The sequence below is a fragment of the Elephantulus edwardii genome, unplaced genomic scaffold (genome assembly GCF_000299155.1).
Source record: "Elephantulus edwardii isolate Elephantulus edwardi_28Jun2011 unplaced genomic scaffold, EleEdw1.0 scaffold00032, whole genome shotgun sequence".
NCBI lineage: Eukaryota > Metazoa > Chordata > Mammalia > Macroscelidea > Macroscelididae > Elephantulus > Elephantulus edwardii.
This window is the reverse complement of record NW_006399782.1, coordinates 5,679,852-5,697,215: the sequence shown is the minus strand read 5'-3', so window position 1 is coordinate 5,697,215 and position 17,364 is coordinate 5,679,852. Positions and strand designations below refer to the sequence as shown.

At 43.5% G+C, this 17,364-nt stretch overlaps 1 protein-coding gene across 2 annotated transcripts in view; it reads left to right on the top strand.

Moving 5' to 3' along the window:
- The window catches only part of KALRN (kalirin, RhoGEF kinase), a 797,511-nt gene that overhangs the window by 412,458 nt on the left and 367,689 nt on the right, over nucleotides 1–17,364 (top strand). For both annotated transcript variants that reach the window (XM_006884214.1, XM_006884215.1), the window contains exon 11: nucleotides 5,163–5,354. In XM_006884214.1, coding sequence (XP_006884276.1) covers nucleotides 5,163–5,354 — 192 coding nt within the window. The remainder of the gene's footprint in view (nucleotides 1–5,162; nucleotides 5,355–17,364) is intronic.

Genomic DNA, 17,364 nt, shown 5'->3' with positions numbered 1-17,364 from the left:
ATATATTATACCCATAAATACTGTATACATTTTATGTGTATATATATATATAATTGTCCAAACATGAAATATATTTTTAATAGCATTTTAAGTGCCTGCCTGCTAATCTCAACATTGATGTTCTTTCTACATCAATTTCAATTGACTGCTTCCCTCCCTCCTCATTTCATACCTTGAATTATTTTATATTCAGTACCAGATGTTGTGGCTTTTAACTTGTTAGGTTCTGAATGTCTTTGAATTCTTACAGATATTTTAAAACTTTGTTCTGAAACACAGTTATTTGAAAACCATTTGATCTTGCAGGCTTTTTCTAAGTTTTAGGCAAGACTGGGGCTCTTTTTAGAGTTAATTATTTACCACAATTGAGGCAAGATCCTACTGATTCTCTCCCCAGAATCCCTGCTGATGCTTTACCCAGAATCCCTGTTGATGCTCCACCCAGAATCCCTGCTAATATACTCTACCCAGCATCCCTGCTGATGCTTTACACAGAATCCATATTGATGCTCTACCCAGAATCCCTATTGATGTTCTAGTGAGAATCTCTGCTGTTATTTTACTCATAAGCTTTATTATTAATATTCTCTCCATGATTGAGAATCATGAGGTTTTTCAGTCTAGTGGAAATGAGAACTGTTCTTAGACCTGTATAAGTATTAAGCATTGTTCTTATTCATTTAAAGTTTTATTTCCTGACCTTAGATAGTTTTCACACACAAAGTAATCCTTTGCAGATCTCTGGAGTCCTCTCTTAATGTAACCCTCTCATTTCTGATCCTATGTCTTCAGAATTCTAACTCTCTTGATCTGCCTGAACTCTCAGCTCTTTCTCAGATCAGAAAGTCCTTCAGTTTTGTAACCTAGAAGCTCCCTCCCAGCACAAAGATTTGAGCTGTTGGATGGACCAGTTTGTTTCCCATCCTTCACCATCTCTTATTGTCTGGTGTCTTATAACATGTTATTTTGTGTATTTCATGTGGTTTGGTTGTTCAGGGCAAAGGTAAGCCTATACCTTTGACTGGAAAGTTAATCCTGATAACGAAGAAATTTGGCAAGGGAATTAATCAGTACAAACAAAATACAATTCAGCTTCTTGGTGTCAGAAAATACCTTCAAGGTCCTTTAAGTTTTTGGAGGCAATTGACATCAGAATACAGAACATATGTTGACATTCTCAGGGTATAACTTTGAAGAGTTAGGAGACTTTAACATGAATATAGGATGAAAATGTTAAGAAATGAATTTATAGTATAAAGTGGCCAGTGTGGTGTATACTCTAAAATGCTGATTTGAGATAGAGCATAAGGACAGTTGGAGAGCACGTGCATTCTTAAGCATGAGAAGAGACTGCCCATCTTTCTCAATAGTAGATATGTCCGAGCCTGTGGATTGGCAATGTGGCTCCCCATAGACTATACCAGAGCTCCCACAATTGTTGCTGGTGAATGAAAAGTATTTAATAGTTGTTGGCTGTTAGCAGGGAGTCATGGTGCATTATGGGTTGGACTCCGTACTGTGGTTTCGAGATTTTAATTCACCAGCCGCACTGGAAGAACGATGTAACAGTCTGTTCTCCTTAAGAGTTACAAGCCTTGGGATTCCTATGGGCCAACTGTAAACTGTAAGGTTGCTTTGAGTTGGAATCAGCTCAACAGCAGTTGGTTATTGACTATTATTATTCCTAGTTTTCATTCATTTTCTTCTCATCATTGATATTGTATCAAGAAATTTCTTATCCCATTTATATGTTACCATATTATTTTTCCTCGAATATTTTTTCTTTGTGGAAAAAGACATGATATACAGAGAGAGAGAGAGAGAGAGAGAGAGAGAGAGAGAGAGAGAGAGACATGCACACACATAAAGATAGATATATATATATATGCTCTTGAGATACTACAGCATTGATTGTTTATGAAAGTGATAAACCATCTTAAAATATCCAGCACTGAACGAGTTCCTGCGACATGTGAGTTTTCAGTGCTAAAACCAAGGAAGTCTCCTGACCTGGCAAAATGGAATGAGCCACACCCTTAAACATGGTGGCACTTCAGCTGTGTGTTTGATCTATGTTGTATAAGTCCAAAACTTGTCCAGCAGCTAAGTTCAACTTGACTTTGCTGCATACTTTTGTTGATTGGCTTGTGATTCACCATTGACCATATTCCAGCTCATGTTGTAGTCATGTACCACTGAGAAATGACCCATAGCAGACCCTCCCCTAGGTTTTCAAAGGCAGTAAATTGCTCAGGAAGAGATTGTCCATCCTTCTCTTGCAGAACAGCTGGTGGATTTGAACGATATGCCTTTGGGATTGTAGTGCAGTTTCTTACCACTATTGTTATTATGTGCTTTAGTGTCACCTGCAACTCAAAGCTACCCTATGTACAACAGCTCTGAACTCTGCTCTATCTTGCGCCAACCTTACTTATTGTCTCTGATACACCCACCCCCATTACCCCAGTCACTGAGCTAACCATCTCATCGAGGGCCTTCCTCTCTTCCTCCACCCTCCCAAGCATGATCTTCCTCTCCAAGGACTGGTCCCTCCTTGGAACATGTCCAAAGTATGTGAGACAAAGCTTCAGAATCCTTGCCTCCAAGGAGCAGCCTGGTTTCACTCTCTCCAGGATGAACCTGTTTGTTCTCTTAGCAGTCCATTGTATAGCCAATACATTTCTCCAGCATCACAGCTCAAAGGTATCAGTTCACCTTATATTATCGCTAGTTATTGTCCAGCTTTCTGATACATAGCACGAAGTTGTGAAGACCATGGCCTGGCTCAGGCACACCTTAGTCTGCAGACTAATATAGTTAGTACTCTGTAGAGGTTCTTGACAGTAGACTTTCCCAGTGCAATTCGTCTTTTGATTTCCTGGCTGTTGGTACCAAGAATGTTGATTGTGGAGCCAAGCAAACTAAAGCTGTTAACAATCTCTCACCATCCATTATGATGATGCCAATTGGCCCAGTGGTGAGAATCTTTGTTTTCTTGATGTTGAGCTTCAATCCATATTGAAGGCTGCAGTCCTTGACCCTCTGCACCAAGCCCTTCAGGTCCTCAGTTTTGGCAAGCAAGATTGTGTCATCTACATAATGGAGATTGTTGATGAATTTTCCTCCAATCCTGATGCTACATTCTTCTTCATAGAGCCCAGCCTCCCTGATTATCTGCTCTGCATAACTCTAGAATATAGATTAGAACTGCCACATTGGTCCCCAGGGCTGGATGTGTATCTTTACTGAAACAAACTATTTTCCTTCTATAATATTTGGCCTTTAGATTTGAACAACCAACCTTTTAGTTAGCAGATTAATACTTTACCTGCTTCACACCATCATTGTTCCTTATTTATTGACTAGAAATACAAACACACAATATTTGGGTTCTTCAGAGTTTCCTGAGAGGCCCTGGGATCAAGAAGGAAGAATTAAGTAATTCCTGTGGGAAATCTCCTGCTTCAGTGCATTAATTAGAAATTATGGACAACCTTGTGGCAGCCTGCCTTAGCCTACCCCCCAGCCCTAGCAGTCTCTCCATCTGTCATTCCACACCTCTCTCTCTACTTCTGTGTGACTCTGTATGAGATCTGTCATTAGCATATTCATCTTTAACTCTGTGGCAAAGCCTTTTTCCTCACACGAAGCTGGTCTGTATCCCAGTGATGTCTATGGTGAGGCTGGAGGTTTTCTGTCGTATCAGCCACCTGTCACCTCCACCTCACCTCTGCAGCACTGGGACCCTGGGTCTTGGCCAGTTGCTTTTCAGACAGTGCTCTTTAAGGCACGAAGGGCCTCTTAGGAGTTCCAAAAACTCTGACAAGTGTTAGGAAGTATACCCATCTCCTCCTGCTGGTGTGACAGTACAGACAAGAGACAGAACTCTGAAAGGTTCAATCCCAGGTCTTCAGGTGACTTCAGAACACTCCATGGAGAACTGGGGGTCATGCCTCCATAGGCAGGGGCAGTGGTTGCTCATAAATCCACTTCAAGCCTTCACTTTTTCCTGTGTTCACTTGACCACTTCTGCTACTCGCTTCACGTTGCCAATGGTAACCACTTGTTTACCACTTTATAAGACATTGTGCAGACTCTGGGGGATATTAAAAGCTATAATGTACGTCTGAGTCATCAGCTCTAAGTCCGGATATAGTAGGAGATGTTTTTAAGGGAAGCCTGTGGAGGAAAAGTTATGTGCCTGGTGGCTTATGTAATCACCATGGTAAAGACAGTGACCCCATTCTGAAGAATAATAATTACAAAGTTGGTTGCCATTCAGAAGCCTCTGGAGAATACATGTTTTTCACCAACAGGGAGTTGGAGGACTGTGAAGCCATGTGTGTGAAAGTGAGAGAGAGAGAGAGAGAGAGAGAGAGTGTGTGTGTGTGTGTGTGTGTGTGTGACAGAGAGAGAATGTGTGTGTTGTATGCATGTGCAGTGCTATGTTGTATGTGAGAATGTGTGTGTGAGTGTTTGTGTGTTTTGTTTGCATGTGCTGTGAGAAATAAAACCACCACTCTCCCCCACAGCCGTTCAGTAAACAGTAAGCCTTTACTGGGTGTCCAAAGAATAGTCTGCACCTCCTCACTCCGGCTTTGGCTGCTACCCTTCTGTCTTTTCCCCGAAGTTGCTGACCCCAACCCCTCCAAAGAGATAAAACTCATAGTTTATCTGTTCCAAAAGATAAACACTAGTAGTTATAGGGAACTTGGGGGAGGAGAAGCAAAGTCTGCAGCTAGTTTTTTTTTCACTTAGGAACACAATCTCAGTGCATGAGAGCTTCTGACTGTGGCAGGCCAGCCTGAGCTGTGATGACAACAATGTATCTCCATTAGGATAACAATGATCATGCAGAGGGCAGAGTTCAGAGTGGTGCATCACCCCCAGCTTCTTCCCGGGGATGCTCCACCTCTGAGAAATCGCACGCATGAGGCACCTGTTTGGTGCCCACTTGTGCGGCGCACCCAGGCAGGCTGCTAGTTGCTGAGAGGCGGGCGTGCGAGCGCCACGCACAGCTCCTCTGTGCCAGAGCAGGGAGCTGTCAGCTCAGCGCCTACTCGCCTCTGCACAGGCTCGGGGAGGCCCCAGTGGGCTGAGGGAAGGCGCAGAGCTCACTTCGTGACTGCAAGTTGACTTTCCCTCACTGTTACTGCCGGCAGAATACTTACACCAACGCGGACAAGCTCCTGGAAGCAGCGGAGCAGTTGGCTCAGACGGGGGAATGTGACCCTGAGGAGATCTACAAAGCAGCTCGACACCTGGAGGTGCGAATCCAAGACTTTGTGCGCAGAGTGGAGCAGCGCAAGCTTCTCTTGGACATGTCTGTCTCCTTCCACACACACACCAAAGAGGTAAGGGGCAGCCAGTGGGAAAGGGGAGCTCACCTGGATTAAGCTGTTCTGCCTAGGTGCTTGGATTAATTTCCGAGAATGAATGCAGGGGTCTGGAGATTAGGTGGAGGCACAGTGAAAGAGAGGAAGACCCTCAGTGAGCTGGACTGACACGGTGACTGCAGCAGTGGTCTCAAGCGTGTCAGAGCCGATGTGGACAGTGCAGGATAGGACAGGGGTCAGGTCGATTGTTCATAACATCGCTGTGAGTTGTACTTGACCTGACAACACCTAACAACAGCACAACACTGTTAATGAGACTGAATATTTGGTTCTGATCACATGTAGTTAGGTCTCTACCAAAATGAGACCAGTTTCCTTCCTTGTCTGTAATAAGGAATGGGGCCACTGCAGCAGGTGGTTTGAGAGAGGACTACTGTGAAAGAGGTGCTGTCATGGGGCAGCGGTCAAGGTGCTAGGCTGGCCATCAAGACGTCAGCAGTTCAAATCCACTGGCCACTCCGTTCAAGAAAGAGGTGGCCATCCACTTCATTAAGATGCCACACCATGGAAACACCCCGGGACAGCTGTGCAGGGTCACTGTGAATCGGAATCAACCTTACACCCCCCAGATTCAGATTTTCCGTTTTACTGTTAGAATGTTTAGTGTGTAGCTAACAAATCTGAGGAACCCCTAACTTAAAACAGCAAAAGGGAATTTCAGATGAGCAGAGCTCCCCTTCCCACCCCGAGTTCCTGTATTTGCTGATTTCTGCAGATATAAGGGTCCCACCCACAGAACTTGGTTCATCTTTGCTATCAGCAGGGAGAGATCTGTTCCAGGGTGATAGCTGGGTCCCCAACTGGCCCAACACAGAGCAACTGAGGGGGAAGCAAGGGGACTCAGCCAGGGTCTCTCCATGCAGGAGGATGCCACCAGGGTCAAGTGTGAGGTGGAGTCTCCACCACGGTGGGGAAGTGGATGTTGATAGGGTGTTGGCAGGACACTAGGGCCCTGGGAGGGGAGGGCTACACCCTTATGATTGCCTTTCGTTCCTGATAAACATGGGGGGTGCCCTGAGAGTAAGTGGCCAGTGAGGAGGCATGTTTTGCAGCCCCTCTAATAATAACATCCCTAGCAGGTGAACTCATTAAGTGTATGCCTGCTTGTGTTTCCCCCTGGGATTCATTCTAATGGAGTATTAATTAAAGTTTGATTGCTACTCAGGAAAAAAAAATTAACCCTACTTAATTAAGTTGATTTTCGATATTTCAAATGCATTTAGAAGCCGGATTGTTACTACTTCACGAGCTTTCCTGACAGTTTGTAGGAATGAATGCAAATCATTGCAGCTCCTGTCAGAGGAAAACATGACAAGATAATGTTTTCTAAACTGAGGTTCCCCAGGCAGATGAAGGGCCGGCCTGCCAGGCTCCTGGAGCTGGTTCTGCTTCCGCCCAGCAGGGCCCACAGCGACTCTCTGATGAGGGTCTGCAGAGCAGAGGGATTAGCCTTAATCCAGGTTTTCCTGCCTGCTCCCTGCTTCCTTCTGGCTCCTCTGCTTCTTAATGATGGTCTCCAACCCTAAAGACATTCCGTTTTAATTAAGGGCCTGTGGATAGTGGACCGTGAATGCAGTGGGACTGGGCTTCTGTGAGGGCTGGGGGAGCTGGCTGTGTGGGGAGGTGTTGTCTGAGGTCAGTTTCCCCTCAGTAGCTTTTGGCCCTGACTTGAACTTCCTGGAGGCATCTTATCTGACTTGTGAGGAGTGAGGCTGGGAGGGAGGGAGCAAGGCGAGGTTTCTCCTTTAGGAGACGTGGGGTCCCTCTGCCCCATCTGGAGTGAGCCCCAGAGTTGTAGTGCCTTATTTATAGGGTTGCCAACCATAGATCAAAAGTTTGAATCCACCAGCTGCCCCGAGGGAAGATGATAGGAGAACCTGCTGCCATTATGATTTGCAGCCTGGGAAATCTAACCAAGGGACACACACTTCCATGGAATTTATTTGATCCCAGTGGGTTTGGGTTTGAGTTTTCAGACCTTGTCTGAACAACTGGCCGTGGGTTCCAGGAGCCCCTCCCAGCTCCATCTCCCACCTGCTCATGGGCTGGAAGGCTGGGGAACGAGCGTCAGCATCAGGGTCTGACACGCAAGAGCCATGACAGTCCACACCGACTGCTGTGTCCTGGTCCTGGGCACCTTCATCGATGGAGGAAGATGCTGGGTGGGGTGGATTAATGCAGTGACGGGGGTGATGAAGGCAGGTGTGCCCGAGACAGTGAGAGATTGGCGCAGGATAGGGCAGGGTTCAGAGCTATTGTGCATTGGGGTGATATTGCAAGTGACTTGACAGCACATAACAACAACAACAATCCCAATGGCCTTTACAGTGCTAACATGAATCTAAAGATTTCTTTCTTCCTCTACTTTTTAATCCTTCAATGAGAAGCCCTGGTGGAACAGTGGGCTAAGCATTGGAATCCTAAGCAAAAGGTCCGAGATTTGAACCCCTAGCTGCTCCGTGGGAGAAAGTGAAGCAGTCTTCTTCTGTAAAGATTTGCAGCTTTGGAAACTCAGCGGGCGATTGCACTCCGCTCTGTAAGGTTGCTCTAAATCAGAGGTAACTCCAGGGCAGATGGTTAGGCCCTCTTGATCTGATCATCTTGATAATAAGTAAGAACAATAATGACTCCACCTGATGGAATAGAGACAGTCTGCTAGTTTGCTAGCTGGCTCGCTGCAAGCTTTCGATGGGGATGGACTAAGCGAATTTTTAAAGTTGAGCATCTGCTACTTACCAGGCACTTACATAATATCATTTCATGTAATTCTTACAATAATCTTCTTATACAGATTTGGTTAAACATATTTTCAAATAGAGAAACTAAAGCTCAGAAAAAGAACTTGTCTAAGGTTACTGAGATTCTCTGTTAACAGCTAAAAGTTTACCATCCTACCTAACCACGACACTCGTGTTCCTCCTAGCCCACTCTTTGCTCCCATTTCCCTCTGAGATCTCTTCTTCCTGTATCTTATTCCTCTTTTTCCTGTTTACATTTTTAAACCTCTAAAGCAGGGATAGGAAAAGGGTAAATCTTGGCTGAGAAATAGAAATACTAAGCCATGCCAGAGCCGGATATTTGGAAGACAAAGGATGTCAATGATGAGGTTATTAACCGTTGCTTTCCCAGGTAACTCTCAAACTTTGTTAAGCTTGGTCTTATCAAAACCAGAAGCTTATTTTCCCTCTGGCATTCAGTCTGTAAAATCCAATTATATGAAATAGTACTAAGTGAATAGTGTGATGCCAGAGGAAACCATTGCATCTGAGAGTTGGACAGTGACTAAAGATGACAGAAGAAGAATTGATGCCTTTGAGTTGTGGCACTGGAGAAGAGTATTGAACATACCATGGACTGCCAAGAAAACAAACAGGTCTGTCCTGAAGAGGGTGAAACCAGGCTGCTCCTTGGAGGCAAGGATTTTGAAGTTCTGTCTCACATACTTTGGGAATGTTTCCAGGACGGACAAGTCCTTGGGAAAGGACATACTTGGAAGGGTAGAGGGTCAGCATAGAGTAGGAAGACCCTGCATGAGGTGGACTGACACAGTGATTGTGGCAGTGAAATCAGGGTATCAGAGATGGTGAGGTTGGTTCAGGGTGGGGCAAGATTCAGAGTCTTTTTGTAGGGTCATCATAAGTCATAGTGAACTCGATGACAACAACAGCAGGGCAAGTCCAAGAGAAGGGAGCACAATGGATAATGTGTCTGGCTAACTGAAAAGTCAGTGTTTCAAACGCACTAACTACTCTATGGGGAAAAGATGAGGCTTCTCTTCTCATAAAGATTTGCAGCCTCAGAACCCTGTGAGAGGATTGTTATAAATTGGAGCCAACTCCACAGCAGTGGGGGTTTTATTTATTAGGCTGCAATCCTGAATGCACACGGTTCAAATCCACCGGCTGCTCCACTGGTGAAGGATGGGCAGTCTCCTCCTGTGTTATTAAATGCCTCTGAAAACCTGCCAGAGGGTCAGCAATGGGTCAATTCCAGCTCAACGGTACACAACAACAGCGACAGGCTGGCTGTACACACAAAGCTCTGAAGGGGTTGCCCTGCTAACCCAAAGGCCATGCCTCTCTGACAGTGTCAATCCACTAGCCAATCTTCACTTTTTGGAGAAAAGATGATCAGTCTCCTCCCTTGTAATTTACAACCTTAGAATCTCAATGGAAGGTCACCTATGAGCTGTTTCCAACTTGAGAGCAATGAATGAGAGAGGGAGGTGCTGTGTGTGTGTGTGTGTGTGTGTGTGTGTGTGTGTGTATGATCAAAGACATAAAAAAGTTATTTCTTTAAAATTTTTCTTTTACAGATCAATGATCAAGATTCAGAAAGCTTGCTCAGTCTTATAGTTAGAATAAGGTAAATGGAAGAATCAATCCCACTTCTTCCCGATTCCAGAAACTTACTAGTTCACTTATACTGCATAGGCTTTTTGTATAAAGGCCAGTAAATAGATCCTTCCAGGATTTCCTCCTCATTCTGTTAGCATAGTCTCTTCCTCTGGAATCTCAGAATGGGAGAGGACAATGCAAGCAATTTTGCCTGCATGCAAAGGGCTGTGGAGATGTGATATCTTTTAGTCAAGCGAGTAACTTGTTAGGTTATCCAGATTCCAACGTTTTTTCAGGTTGGAAAGAAAAGCGTGATTTCCAGAGACTAATAGAGGAGCTGTACACAGGGACCTCCAGCAAACTTTATGAACTCATGTTTCTCCTGGCCATCTTCCCACTGAGGCTCCTTTTAGGGGATTGGCAAAGCAGAGAGAGATCTGTATAGCAGATAGGGGTGAGTTATTCAGTGGGTAGAAAGGAGAACCTTGGAAAGGACTCATCAAGGGTCTCTATGTTTTTGTTAATACCTTTCAAGACTCATCACCTTTCAAGCCTTGCTAAGTGTTGAGTCCTGTTGGATCCTGGATTCTTTAACTCTTGACTTCCTTCTCTCAATTCTCCATACAGATTTCTGGCTTTTCAAAATTAGATTAGTAACAAGATTACTTCCAGGCAAGATTAGTAACCAAGTCTAATAGTCTACACTACATGTCTGATGGGGTATTTAGATTGCTGTGGTTCCCCCATACACACACACACACTGAATAAAATTAAGTAAATAAAATGGTGATATGCATGCAGACACTGTTATAACAGAAGTGTTTTATTGTGGTTACCCCTGCTTAAAGCAACTGATGCATAACTATCTATAGCTTATCATTTCATAGTAAGATAGAGGTGCTTGGTCTCAAACATTTAAATATTTTTAAAGCTGGTCTACCCAATATGAATGAAAGATACTGTGAAACACAATGTAATCAAACTTGGGAAGCAAATCAATATAAAATAAAAATGTGAAAAAAAAGTTGTTCTTCTCAGTTTTGCTACAGTGCTCTTAAATGAGATTAGAGCTACTTATAAGTACCATCCTGCAGCCTTCCTGAAGGAGTCCTGGTAATGCAATGTTTAAAGTGTCTGAAGTGTGACGGAGACAATGAAGTTAGCCCGAGAGAGCTACTACATTCAGGTCTGCTTTATAGAGGGTCGCTGTGAGTGGCAAGCCATTCGATGACACCTAACAATAACCAAGCCTAAAGAAACCCTGCACATTATGCATTGAGCTGCTAAGTGAGAGGTCAGCAGTTCAAGCCCACTGACTCCTCCAGTCAAGAGAGATACGGTGGTCGCCCTTCATGAAGAATTACTCAAAGCCTTGGAATTTCTGTGGAGTAGTTCTCCTCTGTCCTGTTGAGCCACTCTGAGGTCTAATCATTTCAACAGCAGAAGATTTTGTTTTAGGAGAATGTAGAGCCTTCCTGGGAAGTTACAACTAACTCCCTCCCTCATTCTTTTCTTTTTCCTTTCCCCTCTTCCTTCTTGCCTACCTATAATCGTTTGCCAAAATGTTGCATTAATTAGTGCTAATAGGTAATAGGGTGTCATTGTAGGATGCGATGCAGCTTTGAAGAAAGATCAACCACCTTTTTAGGAGATTCCTGAGATTGACTCCGTATTCATTTCCATAAATGAGCTAACCTAGATTCCTTGTAACTTCCTATCCCGAATTTTATAATTTTTCATTTTTGTCCACTTTCTTCATCAAAAGATTTATTCTAATTAGGACCACTAGGGAAACAGAAAGAAGATAGGAGGAAAGATAAAGTCCCGATTAATTTCTTTTGATGATTGAAGAGTCTTTGTAAGCGTATTAATCTTAGTTAGTGGGTAAATTTTTGTGGACCTTCATATTTGGAAGGGTTAAAACCTTCTCATTTCATTCTTACTGTTGAGGGTGTTAACAGGTACAGCTTGCTGGGCTCCATATCAACACTCTTAACACCAGCAGTCAGGAAATAAAAGAAACAAATTGCACTGGGAAAATCTGCTCTCAGGGACCTTTTCAGAGTATGAAGAAGCAATGAGGTCAGTCTAGAGACCAAGGTGCACCTGAACCAGTCCATGGTCTTCATAATTACTTGCTATGCATCAGAGAAATGGACAGTGACTAAGGATGAGTGAAGAAGAACCTATGCCTTTCCGTTGTGGTGCTGGAGAAGAATATTGAATATACCATGGACCACCAACAAAACAAATAAGTCTGTCTTGGAGAGGGAGAAACCAAGTTTCTCCTTGGAGGCTAGGAGTCTGAAGCTCCATCCTACGTATTTTGGGCATGTAGGCAGGAGAGACCTGTCCTTGGAGAAGGAGGTCATGCTTGAAAGGGTGGAAGAACAGGGCAGGAGAGGAAGACCCTGGATGAGCTGGATTGATACAATAACTGGGGCAATGGGGGTAGGTGTCTCGGAGTCAGGGCTAAGGACAGGGCAGGCTTCAGAGCTGCTGTACATAGGGTTGCTATGGGTTGCAGGCAACTCAATGGCATATAACAACAATGACATTCATAACCTTAAAAAGTTAGAGGCACTTCAAATTTTTTACATAGGTGACTCACTAAACAATTAGTAGTCCATGAATATAATGAACTGTTACACAATCATTATTAAATCACGTTGTCAATGGTCATAATGGAATGAGGAAGGATTTGTGACCTAACAGGTAAAAATAAAACCAAACCAAAATCTCTCTCTGTCTGATATGACTGTAGTTTTGATCATACAGTCATAGACTAAAGACTAGAATATAGGAAGCTCTGGTGACTTAGTGGTAAGGAATTGTGCTGCCAGTCCAAAGGCTGGCGGTTCAGATCCATCAGCTGCTCCATGGGAGAAGGATGGGCAGTTCCCCCCCTGCAGTTTACAGGTCCTGAGAACCTGCTGGGCGGTCGACTATGAATCACTTTCTGACTCAACGATGAATGAGAACAACTACACCAGAATTTAGAATACGACTTTTACGTATTTTTCTATTTTACAGGTTTCTTCAAGGATAATTTTTTAATCCATAATTAGGAGCAATCTTAAAAAATGTTATTTCCACAAAAAACAAAACAGTGTTTTGTCCCTACCAGAAGAGCTACGCAGTAATGAAAAGTGCCCTTCTCATTGGTTCAGAGGCTCCGCTCTTAGTCCAGATTGCGCTGAGCTTTCACACACCTTGCTTTCGCCTGGGCCGAGAGGGCTTCCAGCTCTGTTTGCTGGCCTGCTGTAGGAAGAAGTATTGACCCTCGTCCTTGCTTTCTGTGTCCTGGCAGGAGGTATTTGGTATTTGTAGTGTCATCTGCTCTGCAGAGATTATCTGGACAGAATTTTCTTTCCTTGCTGTGTTTCCATGGAAATTACAATTGCTGGACTTCCAAAAGAACCATTTTTAGATACTTTTGTACTAAGATTATGACAGTGAAATTAACTGAGGAAAGTGGCCAAGTAATCAACCTGTTTTTTTGTTTATTTTTTCTTTTTTTTTAAATATGAACTTCAATGAACATTTACAGAGATTTTGGATTTCCATTCATTCATTGTTGCACTTTTCTCCCCTCCCGCCCCAGTTCACTCTTCTCCTTGAAAAGCAAAAGAAAAAACTCCTTCATTGGTACACAATCCCCCCCACACACACCCACCCCCACTCTGGTATATTCCACTCTGCAACCCTCATTCTGAACTCTTAATGATAATCATAATGCCCTGAAATTTATTACTTTTGAACTATTCTCTCCCTCACTGGCTTCAATGCAGTAAACATAATTTATCCAGTTTTTCTCAGTCTTACCCCCACCATGATGTCAGCCTCATTCTACAACAGTAGCACCATGCAGTATTTAGAAGGCCACTTAATTAAATGCCTGCTTCTGGTTGTTTCTAACCATGCTCAATCATTCTCCCATGTAATTTCTGTTCTCACACCACAGGGTACACACACACCACAGACACAAGTACCCATGTTCCACCCACCCTAGAACCAAATGAAATCAGTCTTCGAAAGGGATAATAAGCTCAAGAGCAAACCAACTCCATGTGGTGCAAATGGAAAAGTGTCCGACTACTAGACAAAAGGCGAATGGTTCAAACACATCTAGAGGTGCCTTGGAAGCAGGCCTGCTGATCTGCTCTGAGCTGCCACAGCCTTGAAAACCCAAGGAGCTACTCTTTTCTCTACATGTAAAGTCACCATGAGTCAGGGATTACTTAACAGCAATGAGCAGCGACGTTTATTTAGGAAATAAAAGCCAGCTGCCAATATCAAAGAAAAATGGTACCTTCTGGATGAGGCTAAAATGTTTCTCCCTCTGGGCATAGTGCTCCCTTCAGTAACCCCGAGGCTCAGTCCATCTCATCAGTTCAATGGCTGTCAGAACTATGCAAGTGGGACGACCGCTTAACCAGACAAAGTGATAAAGTGAAGGAACATGACCTCTCTCCTTGACCACCCGGCTGTTCATCTCATTGTTTCTACAAACCTTCTAGGTTCTTTCTTCCTTGTCCTCTCCCTTCCAGTAGTTATTCCTCAACAATATAAACAGAGTAAGGTCTCTGGGCGGGCCCCTCAGAACTGCACAGTTTTACTGTTGTTAACTACCACTGAGTCAGCCCCAACTTGTAACAACCTAGTACAGAGCTGAGTAGCACTGTTGTGGACTGAACCTTGGGGTCCATCATGTTTTTAGATGCTGTTTGGAAAGAAAGCACCAGACTTTTCTTCTTACTCCCTCTTAGTCTGGAAACTTCACTGCAACCTGTTCAACATCATAGAAACATCCGTCTCCACAGACATGTGGGCACTGGCTGTGCACAAAGTGTATTGTCTGTGACTCGAACTCAGGCCTCAGAAGTGACAATTTTATGACGGACTGACCACCACTGTGCATACAGGTTTTGTTTTGTTTTACATAGGCTCGCCGTGAGTTAGAACTGACTGGAGGACATCTAACAACCAGATTCAGTGTCTTCAATAAAGAGTCTCCTTAGCTCTAACCCTGCCGAGATTCCAAAAATCCTCAAATTAGACTCATTCTCTTGGCTTAGGTATCACCATACGTGTTCCCTGAGAGAAAAAGCATACCAAGCCTGTGAGGGTTATGTATTCACCTGCACTGAGTAACCATGCCCAAGCATAGAGCAACACTCTGGAAGGATGGGTCACAGCATAGGTGCGTTTTGATCAAGAGGGAAGCATCTGATGTAACAGAATCTCAATATTCTCCTTGAGGAAAGAGGGTTGTTGATGAAAGTGCGGTGTTAAAGTGTTGGACCATAGACAAAGCAAGGGGGAGAAAAGTAAAAATGGAAAACAGTAAACCAAGTTCTCCTTGGAGGCAAGGATTTTGAAGGTCCATCACATATACTTTGGGCATATGGCCAGGAGGGACCAGTCTTTAAGAAGGATATCATGCTTAGAAGGATGGAGGGATAGCACAGAAGAGGAAGACCCCAGATGAGATGGATTGACATGCTAACTGGGGAGATGGGATTAAGTGTTTTGGAGTCAGTGAGAGTGGCTCAGGATAGAGCAGCATTCAGAGCTATTGTACACAGGGTTACCATGAGTCACAGGCAGCTCAATAGCATATAACAACAACAACAAAAAATACCAGACATGCATGTTGTTGTTGTTCTTAGGTGCAACTGAGTTGCAAATGACTGATAGAGACCCTGTGAACAACAGATCTGAGCACTGTCCTGCCCTATCCTGTGTCATCCTTATCACCCCTGATACACTGGAGCCTATTGCCACAGTCACTGTATCAATTCATCTCACTAAGGATCTTCCTCTCCTTCACCGACCTTTCCAAGCATGATGTCCCTTTCCAAGGAATAGCCTCTTCTAAGTGCCCAGAATACATGAGATGAAACTTCATCATCCTCTGAGGAGCACTCTGGCTTCACCATTTCCAAGACATATCTGTGCTATTCATAGTCACTGTCAATATATGTGTGGCCGAGATACTCTTGATTTTACCTAATTGGCTCAGGAAATCATTGGCATGTGGTATCTCCACATGGGAAGGAAACATTCTAGCAGGATCTCACTGACCACTTGATAAATTGGTAAATTATCAATGAAGTGTTTCTCAAATCTGGACTCTTTTCAAAATAATCTAAACATGCTCTTCAGAGTAAAGCCAGACAAGCACAGCCTGACGGAGCTCTGTTAGACAGTCTAGTTACCAGGGGAATTAGAATCTAAGGAACAGAACTGACCCTTACTCATAGTTCCACTCATTGCTTTTGAGTCAGAACCAATGCATAGCTGACCTTTCTTGGGTTTACAGGGCTGTCAATTGCACAGGAGGGCATTGCCCATCAGTTTCCCAGTGAATCGGCTGGTAGTTTTGAACCAGCAGAGAGGTGGCACAGCAAGTCCCTACAGGCTATGCCATTAGTGCTCCCTACCAATGGCTTATTTATACCAATATTAATTTCTGACTAAGTTTCTAGCACTCGAATGCAAACAAAACTCACTACTATCAATTCCAGTTCAGGGTGACCCTCCACTGAGTTTCAAGGTTGTGCTTCTGGACAACAGAAGACTGGCCATCTTTCTCCTGCAGAGTGGCTGGTGGATTTGAACCACTAAACTTTGAGTTTGTGGTGCAATCTGCAGTTGTCTACACCGCCTTAATCCTCAGAAGTGTTTGTTAAAGATGATGAGCCTGCAATTTACTGCTGCCACCAGGTGGTAACCGTGTGCATTTGGTGTCAAAATTGTGGCTCTCAAGCTGGACAAATTTTAAAGAGCATCTTACCTTGATAACAGCATTCTCTTGGAAATGGTCTTGAACTGGCTAGTGTAAAACCCATGCTTACAGTCTTTTAGCTTAGAGGATTCACTGATATATCAGCTTCTGAAGAGAAACTATAGCATGTTAGAGCTGGAATGGATCTTGGGGACAAACTAAGGATTCCCTACACATACACACACACACACACACACACACACACACACACACACACACACAACTTTTATTTTGTTGTTGTTATGTGCCGTCGAGTCGTTTGCGACTCATAGTGACCCTATGTACAACAGCCCTAAACCCTGCTCTATCCTGTGCCAATCGCATTGCCTCTGACACACCCATCCCAATTACCTTTCATTTTACATACAAATTAATAGAATCCCAGGAAAATAAGATTATTTTTCCTAAGACCACAGACCTTGCTAGTGAAGGAAAGAATAAGGATTATACATCAGGAAATTTCAATTTTATTTAAAAACTTGTCTATCTCTAGTGTTTTGTATTTACATTTTCTGCAGAAGGAAAATAGAAAAAATGTCACCAAGCCTTTTGCATTTTTGAACCAAATCTTCTGTAATCACAGACAGTTTTTGACATTTAATCCTCTGGAAGATAGAGTGGCTCTCTTTATTTTCTTGTCAGGTTGTTAGCCACTGAACTGAGATGAATCTTGCTGTGCTTAGCTTTTATTTGATTTTCCTCAGCAACAAGTTTTAGCTCTCCCTTAGTCAGCATCAAGAAAACAAAGATTTTCACCACTGGGCCAATTGGCAAGACCATGATAAAGAAGAATTTGAGATTGTTAACAATTTCAACTTGCTTGGTTCTACAGTCAACATTC